The following is a 19,062-nucleotide window of genomic DNA, read 5'->3' on the forward strand; positions in this document are numbered from 1 at the left end:
ATAGAAAGTTCCAAGCTTAATTCAAAAAAGGAGACACCGTTTCCCTATAACCTATACATTGAACGTTAAATGTTTCCGACAAAAGTATCTTAAAATCATCTCGTTTTCTTTAAATAATCGTTCATAACTCGTATTTTTTTCACATGATACAACAAAGCAGGCTTATTTCGTGTCAGTAAGCATATTCCGGTAATTAATCAAAACTTATTAGTGACTTAAACATAAGACAAATGTTGCAATAAAACATGTCTATAGTCTATTAATAAAATCAAATATTTTCAAGTTTGATTTAAAAACAACATATACCACCATACACAATATAAACTAAGTTTTTAAGAATCCCTTTAAATGTTTTTAAATTTCAAAGTATGTACATGGAATGAAGATACAAAAACAATTGACCGTAAAGTTGAGAGTATCTAAAAGATTAAACTATAAAAAGTATACATGTATATATTTACAATGTTCATATAAGAGCAAACTTATTGCCATTCCGTGTGCGATGAAATTATAATTGGATTACCGCAGGAAGACCCTATCTCAGTGTGAAACAGTTGTCAAATACATGCATATTATAGTGTGCACGTCAGAAAATGTTTCAAGTTTAATAAAATATATTCAGATTCACTTTTTAAACTGACGTTTGGAAATAATGTTAAGTGGTCTTTTGTCAAACATCATTATATAAAAATAAGAAAAAAACAATTCAGTGTGTTTACCTCGAAAATTGATCTTTTCAAGAAATGATTTATCCTCAAGTTTTTAACCATATAGTTAGTTCGTTGTTTCTTTTAACTGGTGTTATACAGGTGCATGGATAAATGCTTGGTAGGATTATTATTTGTGTCATTGATTATTCGCTAGTGCTATGCTTACTAAATGTAATGGGATTTGGCGTTCATCAAGTTATGATATAGCTGTACCACAAAAGGACACGGTACAATAAATCTTACATTATAGAAATAAACACTAGATATACAATATTAATTCAATAAAACGTTAAAACAGTTAACAATAAAGTCTTTGCCCCCAAAATCGTCACAGTCATTTTGCAACTGTAAAACTTCTTTTTTTTTTCGATGTAGACCATTATCTTTAATTGCCGTCATAGAAACACAATAAAACATACATCTGCTGTGTTAGATCTTAATGAAATTTTGCAATTTCATATTGCTATGGCGTCGTTTATGTTGTAGAAAGTAATAAATTGTCACTGATGGTAGGTGCATATGGTAATATCTGACTCGAAGGTTACTATTTAGGTGGTGATACCATTATGGAAGAATTAGTAGTTTGCTGAGATGATATACGTCCCATCCTCGCGAACAACTTCCATTGTATTTCATTACAATTTAATGTAGTTAACATTCTGGAGCTTTTGAATGTGAACTGGACGACTCAGTGAATAATTATGTTTTTATGAACTGAACTTTTCGATAGGTGTTGTCCTCATCCACTTTTGCTTAAAGAATAGAAACACTTCTAAGGCAACTTGCAGAATCTCTACATAAGTAAGTACTGAAGCGCCCATATATAGCCCCATAGCGCCTCCAATGTCAGAAAGAAACCGCAACGTGTTGTATAGTGGCTCTTCAGAGATAATTTCATAATTTAAGTCCTCAAAGTAGATATAAACCGCAAGGAAGTTTGAAGCAATTTTATCTAGGTTCTCATCTGCTACTTCAATGTTTTCTGATATTTCGTAACATATATCCGTGAATAGATTCCAGCCCGTTTTATTGACATTTCTTTTGCAAGCTTCCTGTAACAGGACTTTTTTCAAATATGTCTTGTGTGGCCATACTCGACTTGAATATGTTGTTGAAAATACATCTTCATTACAACGGGAATAGCAGTCACATTGTATATTGCCGTCGTGTATATCGTCAATAACGTTTTCAATACATGTTTCATCGTCGTCGGCGTCACACAGCCGTGAAACGTCTTTGTCTACAGTACTCAAGGACGATGGAGGTATACACTGACATTTAGATTTCAAATTTTCTATCTCACACATTGAGTGGCAGACTGGAACAGTATACTTAATGTGATATTTTTCTTCAAATTCGTTCCCATTTGTACAATCGCCATACTTTCCTCCGAGTCTCAATACTCTAGACATGCGTAGTCCGATATGGGTTTCAAACCTGGAACTGAGTGTGAGTCCTTCATCTTCTGGAAGTGGGTAAGTCCCTTTTTCATGTAAAACCATGCGAACTCCATAGGCGGAGGTGTAATCTTCGAGATATTCTTCAGTTTCAATGTTGAAAACAATTTTTAGACTATTTTTGTGACCACTTCCTCTAGCAATTAATTTGTCCTCGTCTAATGTATAACAGTTCCCATACACGTGTGACAGAACTTTTTTAAAGGATGTTAGTTTCATTCGATGGCCTGAAACAAAATTGTTCAAACAATAATTTTAGCGCATGAAATTTAAAAGACTGGTTTGTTATAAAATCTGTAAGAAGATACTTTAGAATGCTACCGTGCAAGACAGTTACCCTCAAGCCGGATATTCTCATTTGCATCTACCACCAGTGAAAGAATTATATATTCTAAATGATGTATGAAAATCAGCTTGAAATGTGCGAATCTTTTTAATCATGGGAAAATGTCTCAAAAAACAAGCACGCGGGCGCATGCTTTTTATTTCAACGTATTATAGATAGTATGTTTATTTACGATTGTGAGAAGTTTCATTTAAATCTACATTGCATTGTGGAAAAATTAATAATAAGCGGTTTACCTGAGAAAACTGCGCTATGAATAAAATCTTCTTTTTGATGACCAACATTTGATCTATTTTCAGCTGAAAGATTTCTAAATTCTGTAAGAAATCTAGTTTTCCATGCGTCATACTTGTCCCTAGTGTTATTGTGGTCTTCCAGTACATCTTCGCCTAAATACTGGCTTAAATAGCTGTCAGACAATCCCCAATCGTCCTTATTATCCGCTATATATTGATAATTATCTATTTCCCACAGTGTTTCAAAGTCAGAGAGATGGCTAAGTTTTAACGGATTCATGTTGCAAAATGTCATTGCCGGAAATGCGAGCGGACGAAAGTTAAGCCGGACTGATGTCTTCGTCGGATACGAGTAAAACTCCGCAAACAAGCCATGGAGCTGGATGACGAATACCGACATCGTGCCTGAAAAAAAAGGCATCAAGCTCAGAATCATTCGAATTAAGGATCAATATAATCCTTTATTGTGGCGGTTTTATTAATTCCACATATACATGTAAGGAATGTTTTTTTTTTTATCAAAAATACGTCAAAATATATCAGAAAAATATTCCTAAATATGTTAAAATTGATCCTATTTTTTAAATACTTAATCATTCAATAGTTATTACCTATAACCATAAGATTTAATGACTGGCAGTCTATTTCAGGTCATATATGCGAATTTCCAACCAGTTATATAACATCAAATGTTTGTTTGATATTCCACACTTACCTAGAAGTAAGATGCACCATAAAGCCTTAACAATCAGTTGTCTTGATGAAACAATTTTTGGAATTCCATGAAGTGAACTTGTCTCTCCTAGCTCTTTAAAAAGCGTCCTAATATCTCTTTTCTCGGACATTTTTTTTTTACAAATGGTTCTTTTTCAGAAATGATCAATTATATCATTTATGATAACCATTAGATTGAAAAAGAAAATAATGAATATATATTCCCATTTATTCAAACTCTTGTTAAAATTAGTGAACAGGAATCAGTGAACATAATAAAGTAATGCCAGTAAAAAACTTATAGCGTTGATACTTTTCAGCTTATCTATTCAGGCAAGATAGCTTCCATTAGCATTATTATGAAATCCTGTGATTGATTATTTATGATATAATATCAGTCTCGTAGCTCATAATAAAAATTGGTGCAGAATAACAAGAAAACAATATGCGCTTTTAAAATTGTGGAGTGTGTGTGTGTGTGTGGGGGGGGGGGGGGGGGGGGACCGGGGGGGGGGGGGTGTCCTTTAGCAATTTACAGCCGTTAGAATTTATTCAAAACATTTATTTGCAATTTTAGCGGGGTTAATGTTTCACAGCATTTAATGTTAATAAGCACCTGCAGTCATGCTAAGGACAATAAAATCATTGTTTGTCGTTCAGATACGTATTATTACATCACTATGGCTGAGCCCTCGTCATATAATTCCTTCGCATCAAACTCCAAACAATGATTTTATTCAAACGACAAATCACAAAACGAGATACATTATGTTTATTGTTAAGCCTTTTAACAGCTGGTCACTGCGTTTTCGTCTTGATGTGGTGGTTTTGTGACTGACTATTCTAAGGTAGTTCGTGTGTCTGTATGTTACATCTGTATTTTTATTATTTCAGTTATTTTTTATTGAGCGCATGTAGACATTTCAGGAATAAGTTGGAATTAATGTAATAACTATCCGAATATTAACTATATTAGGCTGTTTATAGTGCATGGAGGCCAAGGCATGCATCAGCAATAAATAACTTATTCTAAGGAAACGAATTTTAATTATGATATAAATATTATAAATATTAGCGCTGTAAAAAAAGCCTCGTTCTGTAAATGTGGCTTTTCCTGTTGGACTGACTTGTCCTCATTATTTTTAAATATTTTCTAGTGGTGAGTGGTCCCGTGTTAAAAAGTAATATATCTCATTTTGTGATTTGTCGATGAATAAAATCGTTGTTTGGAGTTCATATATGATAATACGCATCAGAACAACAAACAATTTTGGAGTTCAGATATGGTAATACGCATCTGAACGACAAACAATGATTTTATTCAAGAGCAAATCACTAAAAGAGATATATCATTTCGACGTTACCAATGATTTAAAAGTATATCCTAGAAGACATCCATCAAAATTAATATTTGCATGTTTTCTATTGGTTTCTTTTCAAGCGATCCGCTATGCCGCTTAACGCTATGACGTAAAAATTAGAACAAGAGGGTCATGATGACCCGGGATAGCTCACCTGAGTAATATCAGCTATATGTTTAAAATGTCAAACTGATGCCAAAATATTAAGAAAGTAGGTCAGTAGGTCACATTCATGGTCACTGAAAGTCAGTTTTAAGATCGGTGTGCAAAACTGTATATTTCATTCAAATTTCAAGGCTGTATCTTAAAAAAACAAAAAAGGTAGGTCAGTAGGTCAAGGTCAATGTCAAGTAACCCCTAATTACTTGGGGTCATTAGGTAATTATAATTAAACAGTCTAAGAAAATACCAAATAAGATCAGAAAATTTTCGAAACATTTTTCCCTATATTACTCATATAACAAGTGACCCCCAGGTCGGGGTCCCTTTTCACCCCAGGGTCAATTTTGAACACTCTTGTTAGAGAACCACTAGGGAATGCTACATATCAAGTATCAAAGGCCTAGGCCTTGAACTTTCAGACAAGAAGATTTTTAAAGTTTTTAAGTACTACCGACCATAAGGCAATGCTACATACCAAATATCAAAGGCCTAGAGCTTGTGGTTTCAGGCAAGCAGATTTTTTCCCCTATATAAGTTTATGTAAAACTTGGGACCCCCGAGGTGGGGCCTCTTTTCACCCCAGGTTCATAATTAGTATAATCTTGGTAGCGGACTACCAGGCAATGCTATATACCAAATTTCAAAGACCTAGGTCTTGTGGTTTAAGACAAGAAGATTTTTAAAGCTTTTTGCTATATTATCTATGTAGTAGTAGTAGTAGTAGCAGTAATAGTTTTATTTGGCACAAGTGTACATAACATGGCAATTTAAAACAAATGACATATAACAAAGGTGAACTTCATCTGACTAGAAATACAGCATGACATAGATAAATTTTATCAGATAAAAGCCATGTAATGCTCACCAATACCAGGGATAACACAAAAAAGAGGAAAGGATTCCACTTATTTCCATTGTGGTCCCTGATATTGGAGGTATGATACAGAAAGACCTCCAGGGTGGGGCTTCTTTTCATCCCAGGGGCATAACTGGAATGATGTTGGTAGAGGACCACTAGATGATGTTACATACCAAATATCAAAGCCCTAGGCCCTGTGGTTTTTGACAAGAAGTTTTTCAAAGTTTTTCCCTATATAAGTCTATATAAACCATGTGACCCCAGGGCGGGGCCATATTTGACTCTAGGGGGATTATTTGGACAATTTTGGTAGAGGACCACTAGATAATGCTACACAACAAATATCAAATCCCTAGGACCTTAGGTTTTGGACAAGACGATTTTCAAAGTTTTCTCTATATAAGTCTATGTAAATCATGTGACCCCAATGGCTGGGCCATATTTGACCCCAGGGGGATAATTTGAACAGTCTTGGTGGAGGACCACTTTATAATGCTACATGCCAAATATAAAAGCCCTATGACCTGTGGTTTTGAACAAGAAGATTTTTAAAGATTTTCCTTTCGGTTGCCCTTGCAACCAGAGTTGTATATGGACTTCAATGCTTTAAAAAATTAAACAAGACAACCCAAAGAACATCTCTGTAAAGTTTCATCAAAATTGGACTTGTGGTTTAGGAGGAGATGATGTTTAAAGGAAAGAACGGACGGACGGACGCACGCACGACGAACGGACGGGCGGACGCCGGACGGTGAGCGATCACAATAGCCCACCCTGTATGCTTTTAAAAATACTGTTAGAAAATATGTAACATACAACAATGCATAACCTCAGTTTAGTTTATACTAATTTGTTTTAGCTCGATTGTGATGAAAGCTTCAAGCATACTTGAACCACTCACGAGTCCGCTTCCTGAAAAAAACAGTACTGGTGTCATATGAGAAGTCATGGTCGTGACCCCTGTAAGGCTCGAACCCACGACCCCCGAAATGAGCGGCCGACACCTAATCTACAAGACCACCGCTCCCCTTGATGCATAACCTTAAACCATTTTCATGACAAAGATATGTTTCTTGAATATTTCCTGTTATGGAAATGCAGCATTTTTAGCTCGACTTTTCGAAGTTTTTGATAAAGACAAATATCTCTGTTAAAGCTTTTAACTTAAAACTTAAAATAGTTATTTACTATTGTAGTATACACCAGGAGAAACAATCCACTCTGATTGAAATTTGAGTTATGCCCCTTTTTGGTTTAAACATATTTTATTCGTCTATATACACCTACATGAAAAATATTGTACACAACAAAAATGAAAAGGATTAAGCTGAAAGCAAATTAATGTATTGAAGCTTTTTCCAAAATGCCCCTTTTTAACTTAGAATATTTTTGTTTGTATTATATAACGTCCAATAGCTCTGTTACTATCAAAGCTTTTGAATATTATGCACCTTTTACTGGCAAAGCTCTAATTCAGAGTCAAGCACTTGGAAAAGTCGAGCGTGCTGATTTACAGGCAGCTCTTGTTCGAACTTTAAACTTCCTTAACGGATTAAATTTGTTGAAACAAAGTCTCAATTAAGGTCTGAAATGGAAATCAACAGGCATTAACATTATTCTACTCGAGAATTGGAAAATCATAATATCAATTCCTTACCCCACCCACTTTCGTATACAAATGATAATCATTTGGACAGGTAAAACAGAAAACAGAAAAGAGACGTATGCATCAATACGTATTTATCCTTACCAAAATAATGTAGATTGATGTTATTAAATAAATTAGTATTATTTTTTCATCCAATTTTCAATGAATAAATCCGATTTTTGTAGTAACATTTGAAGAAAATGGCGTAATTGCATAAAGGGGAAATAACTTTAATGCAAACAATGCAACTAAATATAAGTATTATGATATATAATAGATGGTTTGTGCGTAGTATGGATTTATTGTGATTAAAATCCATTTTAGAACAACCTGGGACTGGAATCAAAAGCATTAACACTGTTACTGTTACGTCCGATGAACAACTTTTTAATTTGGTTAGGCATTAGCTGATTAAATCAGCATAATTGCAACTCATAACATACGGGCGGTCACTTGTTCCATATCAGTTGGTTATATGACATTGAAAGAGCAATTATACATAGACTTTTATTCATAATATCTTTTTAACTTAACTTAGGAGAAAATGTTTGAACAGTGGTGCAGAAAATGTTGAAAGCCAATACTTTGCATCAGGCATTATAAATTTAGGACACAGATACCCCCACATACTGTACCATCCTCTTAATATAGCAAAAAGTGTTAAAGAGCCATAACTGTAGTAAAGATTTTCACAGAAAAAATCCTTCCTTTATGGTTTTGCAATTTCATCGGTTTGATTGAGTCTGATCTGCGTCACATGACACTTAAAGTCTGCTGTTGTTATAGCTAATAAAATTTGTGAAACGATAAAATAAAATAAATCTTGTTAGAACAGAACAGAACATAACAGAATTTTTATTCCTGATTTATACATAGGTACATCGGCTTGTCTACATACAATACTGTATGGATAGTAATTTTAATCACGTGAGTATGTACAGGGTATATGAATATATACAACAAAACACACACATTGTGCATGTACTGAGGCTGACCAATTAGTTATGTATACTCTTTTAGAAATTCAAACTGCGTTTCTTAATGACATAGCTTCATTAATATATTTGGATATATTTATCAAGACCGTTCTGTTTTTACTCTAAAATAATTCGATAAATTCATACATAGATGTTTTAACAAAACAGTATTTTGAAGTATCTTTTACGTATGTCTTGAAAACTTAAATTTACACAATGTCATACAAAAAGATATTCATCTTCTAAATCTAAAAGGTAACAACATTGACAATATCTCTGTTCACGTGGTATGTTATTACATGCATATTTTCCAGTTTGTATTCTAAGTGAATGCATGGAGGCTCTCAATCGGCAAAAATAAACTCTATGATATCGTGGTAATATATCAAGGTTATTCTCATAGCAAAGAACAGGTTTACAATAATTTTAGCTACTAAATACTGTACTTCGACACAATGTACGAGCCCATTCTTGTTTGAAAGTATCTACAATTCTACATTTAAATACGTAAGAAAATAATTTGGGGTCCTTAAAATAATCTTCATTAACAACTTTTTGACATTTGAGCCCCAGTTTTTAATACCTCTGTTGCAATCAATTAAAACTTCTTTATACAAAGTTGATAAAACAACGTTTTTGGAATGTCCCACTTCCTACCAATATTTGATAACTCTAACATAACGAAATACATACAACGGGTATTGACCAAGCTGATCGTAAACAGCTGCTGGGCAAGTTCAATAATCTTTTACAAGATTTCAGAGGTATTGTTTCCAGTTCCTAAGACTTAGTATACATGTAACTCCATATTTCAGACCCGTATCCTAAAATAGAGCCAACGAAAGTATCGAATAGCTGGCATAAAGTCTTTGGTTTTAAATTAAATTTCTTTTACAATTATTAAAAGTGATATATTTATGGCTTTCAACACTTTAATACCTACCAACTACTCTTGGTTTAATGCAAAATTACCTGTACAGTTAAAAACAGTACCAAGGTAGTTAAAATTATTGATAACATCTAGGTTTTGGCCAGTGATCTTTGGGTAACAATTACCCATGCTTACGAAAAAACATTACTTTTGTTTTGGTTGTGTTGACCTTTAATCCCCAAGTGTTGCAGTATATGTGTAAACGATCCAAATGTTTTTGTAGTTAAGAAGGAGACTTCCCTAAACTGGCCATATCATCAGCAAAGAGTAGTAGAATTAAAACAATATCATCAAATAAAATTAGAAACAAGATAGTGGAATTTTAGATTAATGAATGATTATTAGATTTAAAGCGTAGCAATTGAAACACGACAAATAATTTTTGCATCTCATAGTACAGGCTACGTGGGCCTACTTGTAGCTCTCAAGAAATTGAGCTATTATATTTGATCTAGCATTTCTTGTACAAATAAATAAATTTATAACAAAACCCTATGGAGGCATAGACCTCAATCAAGTAAAAATTTCAGCAGACTCATTTGAATTGTGTCTGTTTCTGAAAGGAATTAAATGAAAGAAATCTTCCGCAAGCTAAAAGGCCCTGCGGGACCTACTTTTCCAAAGAATATTAATCAAGTCAAGTCAAATATTTTATTGGCATAAACATACATATGTCCATCGTCAAATTACTGTGTGGCGGTTTATACATTTATGTACAATATTATAATAACAGAAAAGTGTAGTATAAACAATTTTCATAATATCATATCTCTATGACATAAATTTAACACACATAAACAGAAAATCAAATATAAAGTTAACTAATTTCATTTCTTTTTTGAGTCGCCATGTATATATCGTTATGCAATAGGGATATTATAAGACTCCTCCGTTGCTATTATACTTGTTTTTTATTATATCAGCTTTCAAATCTGTTTTCATAAATCTGACAGTTAGTTTTTACTTAATATCCATTACATATTTTTAATATTACTTCGAGTCTGCATGGAATTTCTTTTCAACAAAACATATGACTATTTCATGGATAATCTAGAAATCGTGTATTGAAACATCAGTGTCAGTTCCTTATTGCAACTGCAAATGGAAAGTAGATCCTTTCCCATTTCTCATGCAAAGGCAGTATAATCATCACTATGGAAACATAACAATGAAAATGTTATTTACGTTCTTTTTAAACGCGTAATTGCACACGCATGAAAAAGCAATTCCAAAATATAAAAATGCAACGTTCATGAAATATATTTGACCTGTACTGAAATCTAAATGATCAATTAAAGATTCCTGTGAATAATGTCTTAGTAAATGTTGTTGCAATTAATGTGTAGCTGTGAAGACCGTCAGGAAAGACTGTTGTTGAAGTCCAAACGCAGTCTTGTATCCAGCTGTGGCCCCTGCATTTCGGATATTGAAACGTTACTGCAGTACCGTTCATTGATTCGTCCTGTAAGGAAAGAGGAATATAACTTTCTGGCCATATTACGCATGTGTATGCAAATTTATCGTATTTGTTTTAAAAGGGAGGTGAAATAAAATTACATAACAGCCATAATAATAGATTTTGTCCGTTAAAGTTATTCTCAATAACGAGAATGCTGACAGATTCGATCATTAAAGTATGTTAAAAGTTGTATCTTAACATCATGATACAAATTAAATGGTAAGTACTACTTATCAATACCGTAAGCGTGAAGTTAAGCTTTGGGACAGGAAACACTGTGTTCATCTTAATTTCTATAAACTTTTCGGGTGTAAGACGAACCTCAACTTTTTCGGGTTTACCTGAAACAAAAGATACGTTTCTGTATAAGATACATGTTGATTCCTAGAATATATTTATACAGTGGTAAATTTAGAAAACCTGTTCGCCGGATGCAATATAACTTTTAGAAGGATCAAATTAATTAGATATTTTTATTTAAGAAATGATAAGTTCCCAAGTGTGATTTATCATAGAATAACCCGTGTTTTGAGTTCTTATGCGTAAGAATATATATCGAAGGCCGTAGGTCTGAGTGATATATTGTTTCGCATAGGAACGAAAAACTCTGGTTTTTCTACGACAAATCACACTTGGGAACTTGTCATTTCGATTCTAACACGACATACTTGAAACAATAGTGTTAGAAAAAAAAGGTAATTACTTTTACGACGTGAACCACACTTCGTGCTACGCACCAGGATTTGATGTAATGCTTTTCTACAAAAAATAATAATACCGATACTAAAATAATACTTATAAACGTCACGTGACTTTCATTCTTAAAAAGAATTGTTTGCGTTGGTTTGGCGGTATACGAAACAGCCAAAACAACCCTTTGCACGCGCATGGGTTATCGCAAAATAACCGTGGATTGATTTTCTTCTTTGTGTATGTAGGTTATTTGCTAGTCGTGTTAGAATAAAATTTTGATAATAGTAAATTAAAATATTTTAAAATATGACAAGAGTAGTGTAGTGAAACAGAAGAAAAGGACAATTAAAATAACAGACAGTACTTAATACTATATCTAAAATGACCAATTTGGTACATACACTCGACACGCAACTCTGTTCCTTCAGACTGGTACTGTCCTACTCCACACCTATACATGCCTGCAGCCATATTATCTGCACCACTTATTATCAACGAAAACCATCCGTTGATTTCTTCTTTAATTATTAGCCTATGCCAAGGTCCAATTTGTGTTCCGTTTTCCATAATTGTTTCCCAGACGTGCCCAATTTTTCTGCTCCACGTCCTCTTGGTTAAAGGCGTATCACAGTAGTGGCAGGTTAAGACTGTATCCCCGCGACAGTTTGCAACCGAAGGAGCTTCTAACCATACTCTTGCGTCAGCTCAAATACAGAAAGTACAAGCAATAATAAAGCGTGAGTTTTGTCTTGCATCCTCATATAGTCGAGTAAGATATTTGTTTGACCTTTTATTGTTGTAGTTACAATGAATGGTGTATTATCTCAGTTGCAGATTCAAATTTAAAATTTATTCACATATTTAACTAAAAAAACGTTGACATTTGCTCACTATGGAAAGTAAGGCATCAACTTAATGTATGCTTATGGGTGGCCCGTTGGTCTAGTTGTAGCAAAATTGACTGTCAGTCTAGATGATGGTACTGGAAATTTCTGAGACTTTCTCGACTGTTTCGCCTAACACTAGCTGTCCCCAGTAAAGAGGGCTTCGCGAGTATTGGAGTTATATGCAAGGTACATTTACAGAATCAGCCTGTCAATTAAAAAAAAGGGCAAAGTTTATTGCTAATTCAAAATAATCTTATAATTTATGATTACACAATTAAACATATTTTTATTAAAAAGATAAAAGACAAATTGATCAGTAACAAGTCTCGAAAACAATTAGAAACGAGGCAAAGTTTAACATAATGTAAAGTAGTTAAATTAAGTGACAACTGACGGATTCAAATGACTTTTAACAATATGAAACGTATGAATAAATTAACAAAATAAATAGTAAATTCATGTGAGACTGTAGTCAGTTTCAAATGTCACGTGCATTGTTGACGTATTCATATATATTTTACATAATAAACAGTTTCATATAAAGTACTTGAGCCGCACCATGAGAAAACCAACATAGTGGCTTTGCGACCAGCATGGATCCAGACCAGCCACAGTCTTGTCAGGACCCATGCTGTTCGCTTTCAAAGCATATTGCAAGAAATCGATAGCGAACAGCATGGATCCTGACCAGACTGCGTGGATGCGCAGGCTGTTCTGGATCCATGCTGATCGCAAAGCCGCAATGTTGGTTTTCTCATGGTGCGGCTCAAATTTTTATTTATTGTTTAAACAAGATACAGAGAGATATTTTTGTAAACACGACTGAAACTAAAGCTCATCCATTAACTGTCATTCAATAGATTGAAAAACTACAATAAGAAAATGATAGATAACTCGTGAAATAAAAATAAAATGAAAGAGAAATGAAACGAAACACAGAAGTCAGATATACATTTGTACATTAATATTTCTGTAGAACCTTAACCTGTCAAACGTAGGTCAAATAAAAATGTCAGAACAATGAACAACAGTCATCCAGGCAGGAAACAATCATGTAGGTTTTAGATATGTCCGGATTAAGAAATGGAATATAATGATCCTGTTATAACTAGAAAACGGTTTTTTTTTAATTTGTCTGAAGTTCAACATGTAGCGATCCGTTAAAGGTATCTTTACATTTATTAAATTTGATATTAGATTCTGTCAATGTTATGCTGTGAGAAAAATTGAGCCTTGACATACATCAAACATGTTCCATTTCCATAATTTAGTGTATAGATTTGTGAATTTAGATTTGAAAAAACAACACTGTATGAAAGTCATTAGGTATATTTTATTAGATGTGACTTCATGAATTTATCTCTCTGGATAAAACCAAAAAGGAAACAATAAGAATAGTCACATCTGTCAAAATTGATTTCCGAATATTTGTCACACGATTTGTGTTTTCTGTTAAATATACAATCCATGTGAGATATTTTCACATTTATTTTACGTTTCACGTTGTATAATAAATATTATATTAATACAATTGATCTGTTAGAGTACGTTACCTATTTGGGCATCCGTGGCCGAATGGTTAAGGTCGCTGACTTCGAATCACTTGCCCCTCACCGATGTGGGTTCGAACTTCACTCGGGGCGTTGAATTCTTTATGTGGGGAAGCCATCCAGCTGGCTTACGGAAGGTCGTTTGTTCTACCTAGGTGCCCGCTCGTGATGAAATAATGCACGGAGGGGCAGCTGGGGTCTTCCTATACCACCAAAGCTAGAATGTCGCCATATGACCTAAATTCGGCGCAACGTTAACCCCCCCCCCCCAAAAAAAAAAAAACAAAAAAAAAAAACGTTACCTATTATAAAACAAATAGTTGCGATTGCAACGTAAATAGCCTGAATATATCCAGACAGTCTCATTATCCTCGTCACAATTAAAGTGTTATCTATCAGCCAAACCACATAATTTGCATTTGCTTATTGTTTGCATAGGTTTTGTTCCCATAAAGGGTGTTTGTAAAAGTATGCTCCGAAAGGAAAATATTATAACTGTATTATAATATAGAATGCGCCCGTGAATTGTTGTTATATATTTTACATATTCTAATAATTTAATTCAAACGTTTATTATATGCAGCATTAAAATACAATGCCTATAACAAATACAAACATAAGTATATAGTATGTATAGATTTATTATCGGAGAATACAGAAAGGAGGTAATGCTAAAAATGTCGGAGTCAAATTTAAAAATAAGAGTAAAGTGAGTTCCTTAGTGCATTTCTTTGCTTATTATGTTATAATATATATAACTATTTGGTTATTATAGTCGTCTCAAAAAGGTTAGTGTACAGGTTATATCAAACGTTTAAAATTTAAAAGTAAGCATAAAAAATACTTTGTATTTTGCGCTGCCCACATTTAGTTACAGCACAAGTAATCTAGCGGTAGCCTTAAGTGTTAATCATGAGTCATGCAATATATAATAAGTTATTTCATGACAGTTTTAATGTATGACAGCTTTCTAGGCTAAAGACTTTAAATATAGTCTCGTAATGTTTGTATATAGATATGTTAAATGACTCAGCAATACACAGCAACGCAACCTCAATTATTATTCCTTCTCTTGAGAAGGAATATCCTAATTCAATAAGTCACACTTGACTGAGCTACTTATGACGAAAGCTGTTGTAATTACAAGCTGGCCAATTAAACTCCGTGACCTTAGAAATAACCTCTGACGTTAAACTATTCTTTCTCAATTCAGGGGACTTCATGGGTTACACAATACTAAACCCGAGGATGATTAATTGATTCTTTTATTTCCTCCTGAACATAACATACTATGTACATTCACCAGATAGACATATATCAGCAAATTCAAATGTAAACAACCAAATATTATCGTCACCTTCAAATGCATGGTTAAAATATGAAAACAAACCCCATTGCGACCGTCTAATTATGTGTAACAAATTTACACATCTAATACCAGGTCAATGTCTCATTGCCGTATTTACTCTACTGAAAGAGGTAACAGATTTTATTTGTTGTTGGATTTAACAATTTATGTTAAATAACTAGCGTAAATACTTACCTGGTATTTTTGGCAGTATAAAACAGACATTGCAAGATGGTCATTTTATATTTACATAGATGTGCCCTAGAAGGAACTTTTGGTATGCTTTAACTTGTTCTATTTACTAATTCAATCAATTAACACGTAATCCTCTCGATCTTGTATAAGGCCAAGAGGGACTAGAAACTTCAAAGAAAACATACTTGACTATAGTACAAAATTAACTGATGAACCTTCATAAAATATTACCATTTATTCCAGATGGCGACTCAAATGCATCGGGATAAATCGAATAATAGTTTTTACAATTTTAATTTTCATGTGAATTTCTATATTTAAAATGCCAGTTGTTGTTGCGTATAGGAAATGACACGTTTTATGAACGGTACTGCTTAATCTGACACTTAAATATTGATGGATATTTATTAGATATTTGAGTTACAAATGGGAATATTCACACATGAATGCGGTTGAAACATCTTGTATCAGAAATCTTATAATAGTTGAAAAGTAGTCATCAATTCAGACTTAACATGCAATAATTCGGAGGTAGATGAAATTATGAGTATGCAATAATGTTGATTCTGTTTATTAGTTGTTTTCAAAATAGCAATATTTCTAGCAAGTACATTAGTGCTTTCAATCAAGCTTTGTTATCTGATCAATTTTAGCATGCCCACATTCTGACATTTAAGAAACTGTCAATAAAGCAAAAACAACAGTTCTTAGCATAGATTACAAATACAAACTAGGCCTAATGTACATTATGTTTTTTTTTGCGTTTCCGTGTCAGTAAAACCTTGCATACAACACTTCCCTTGAACAATTATTTCAATTCACAAAAGAACTTCCTCTCGTCTTTATGTAACCTTCGCTATGTTTCAGCAATTCTTGGCCATCTGCTAATCCTTTTTTCCAAGTTAAGACTAGTAATAATATAAGACACGATTGACCAATAACGCCGTGATGTCTTTTTCATGTTTTTTACTGTTTCTCCACATATATTGAATACTGCCCGATTTTCTATGCGGTAAGATGACGACAGAATGTATGCTATAATTATCAATAAACATTTACATTCACCTCAAACGTTCGAATGACGTCGTACTTCCATGCACGTCGTCTGGACATCTTGCAGCATTGTGGCGTAAAGTCTTGTTTACTAGTGAACTGTCAGTGAGAACATAACCAGGCGAGATCTATTTCATGAGAAGTAAATAAAATATCTGCGCCGGTAACGAGTAGCCATGGTAAATCAAACGTTGTAAGTGCTTCATTTAAAAATGAAAATGTTTAGAACTATACATGGCCAATGACGATAATTTTACAATACACAACCGGTGGATTTTAACAGCAAAAGTTCGTAAAAGTCTATGCTATTTTTTCAATTATTAAAAGACTTCTGCTAAATTAATATACTGTTATCACTTCCAATCAGTATAATACAGAACCTTTGGGACGAAGCCAGTAATAGGTGAGCTGAAACCAGATATTGTCGCCATGTATACATTAAACACTGCCGATATATGTATAACATATTCATAACCCAGAGACAGCATGTTGTGTCTTTTGAAATTAAACGTTCCTGAAACGATATGATTGTCAGCTAAGGTGATATTTGGAAGGGAGAGCCACAACGTACTCTTTCAAAGGGAATGTTCCTTTTGCCACCATTTCTGTGCCAACATCAGCTAGCATACAACACTGTTGATTTCGAAATTACTGCAACCTCGCTTCCCAGAAAGGGAAATCTTCTACGTATATTTACCATTAACTGCTTAGGAATATGAATGTTTTCTTTTCGAAGCCATATGAAAGGAAACCTGTTCCGCACATGTTTTGTTTACTATTTTCAATCTCTCTTACCTCTCTTAAGGAGATACAATGATATTTAGTTATAACAACACCTCTTTTATTATAAAACAGACTTATTCGAATCTGCAAGCGCATTTTAGTATTTAAGGAGGTAGGTTACCTTGTTACCAGGGTAAATTTAAATTAGTTGAACCGCAGCAATTTTTTGTAATTTGTGTAATATGATGTTTTAACAGCTACAATCTCAATTTCGTTTTTCTCTGGCCCTTCAAGTTCAATTTTTATCCAGGTTTAAAGAACATGACCCTCCAAAGGTATTTTATATTGAAAGAAGAAGGAAAATACGGATATTTAACACTTTTCAGTGTATTTTAGTTTCACTGATATCCGTAGAAGTCTGCATAATTGATAATTTTACTAGTATGCGCGTTAGCTTTCTAATATAAGCTTAAAATGTATATGTCGCGGGGCTCGTGTTTCCATGGTAACGCATTTTCTCTCATTTTTAAACACTTATGTATAAAAACGGGGTTTTCGACGGCTTCAGTGCCATTCTGTTAATGACCAACATGGAATATTTGGGTTATATTATTAGCAAAATACCAAGCACTTTACATGGTACCCTATTTTTCTTAAAGTTTAAAGTAACCATGGCAACAGAGATGTTTAAAATAGCTTATATTTTGCTTTTTGTCGCAATTTCTTATAAAAAATATTGAATAAAATTATATTTCTTGTTAATGTAGCTTCAAAACATATTATTTAAAACGTAAGTTATATTTTCGTGTTATTTGTATTTATTCAAACAAATTTCACAGCTTAAAATACTTGCAGCAGTACCCTTCGTCTTGCATTTTTCATGGAAAAATCGTTCAGCATCTGCTATTATTCTCATGGATGTTGTTGTAATGAAAATAAAAAACCGAAGCTGTGTTCCTTACATAGACCAGTGTCAACGCTTTTGAATTTTACATTTAGATATATAGGTCACGGGCTTCGTTTCCATGGTAACATCAATTCAATTCAAGAAATCACAATTTTCTACTGAAATTTGAACAATTTTAGAGCTTAGTTTTAGTATATAACTAACAAATTATCAATGAAAACTGAAAAATAGGTATTACAAATCAAACTGCAAGTTTTTTATTTGAAAATGGCCGTAACAAGTAACCTTTCATCCAACTATATTCCAAATAACATCGGTTACCATCATCCATTTTCTTACATTCCGCATAACATTTCAATATAACTACATAAAAGAAGCAAAATATTGATTGTTATTCAGAGCAAAAGACTCATAAAAAATGTTTCAGCAAATAATAGCTGTTTGAAAATAGTTCAAATAAAGAAAATGCACAGAATTACGTACTTTCAAAATAAAAGCTATTAATTTTGCGCGGTAACTGACACGTAACGTCATGACGTCAATGACGTCATTTTAAGGCAACATTGTTTTGAAGCGTTTCTGCGGCAATTTATTCATTATTTCTGCATTATTAAACCAAGCATCAGATCGGAGACAGGTTCATGATTTGTTTTCAGAAGAATGAATATACAAACACATTTAGTTTGTCGTAAACGTCGTCGTAAATCGTCACGTTAGCTTCCGGTTGGACATGCGCACATACAAATATGAAGGTAACCTACCTCCTTAATCAAACTTCATACAAATATATTTCACATAGACATTCTAAAACAGTTATGTTTTCAACAAATTTTTCATTTTACAATA

General features: G+C 33.4%; 2 protein-coding genes across 3 annotated transcripts; both read right to left on the bottom strand.

Annotated features, from left to right (window-relative positions):
* Nucleotides 1–327: 327 nt before the first annotated feature.
* On the bottom strand, nucleotides 328–3,663 carry LOC123552668 (amiloride-sensitive sodium channel subunit gamma-2-like). The gene is made up of 3 exons (XM_045342410.2): nucleotides 3,465–3,663; nucleotides 2,750–3,154; nucleotides 328–2,394 (listed from the first exon to the last, which is right to left on the bottom strand). Exons 1-3 carry the CDS (start codon nucleotides 3,592–3,594, stop codon nucleotides 1,418–1,420), a joined length of 1,512 nt encoding a protein of 503 aa, XP_045198345.2. The 5' UTR covers nucleotides 3,595–3,663; the 3' UTR covers nucleotides 328–1,417.
* A 6,375-nt stretch (nucleotides 3,664–10,038) lies between these two features.
* On the bottom strand, nucleotides 10,039–14,428 carry LOC123551020 (uncharacterized). 2 transcript variants are annotated; one of them, XM_053542378.1, is made up of 5 exons: nucleotides 14,293–14,387; nucleotides 12,445–12,645; nucleotides 11,955–12,257; nucleotides 11,101–11,201; nucleotides 10,039–10,863 (listed from the first exon to the last, which is right to left on the bottom strand). In XM_053542378.1, exons 3-5 carry the CDS (start codon nucleotides 12,118–12,120, stop codon nucleotides 10,690–10,692), a joined length of 441 nt encoding a protein of 146 aa, XP_053398353.1. In that variant the 5' UTR covers nucleotides 12,121–12,257; nucleotides 12,445–12,645; nucleotides 14,293–14,387; the 3' UTR covers nucleotides 10,039–10,689. The 2 variants fall into 2 exon arrangements, with proteins under 2 accessions (XP_053398353.1, XP_045195555.2); XM_045339620.2 differs by lacking the exon at nucleotides 12,445–12,645 and having other exon boundaries at nucleotides 14,293–14,428.
* Between the last annotated feature and the right edge of the window lie 4,634 nt (nucleotides 14,429–19,062).

The sequence above is a fragment of the Mercenaria mercenaria genome, chromosome 4 (genome assembly GCF_021730395.1).
Source record: "Mercenaria mercenaria strain notata chromosome 4, MADL_Memer_1, whole genome shotgun sequence".
NCBI classification, from domain to species: Eukaryota; Metazoa; Mollusca; class Bivalvia; order Venerida; family Veneridae; genus Mercenaria; species Mercenaria mercenaria.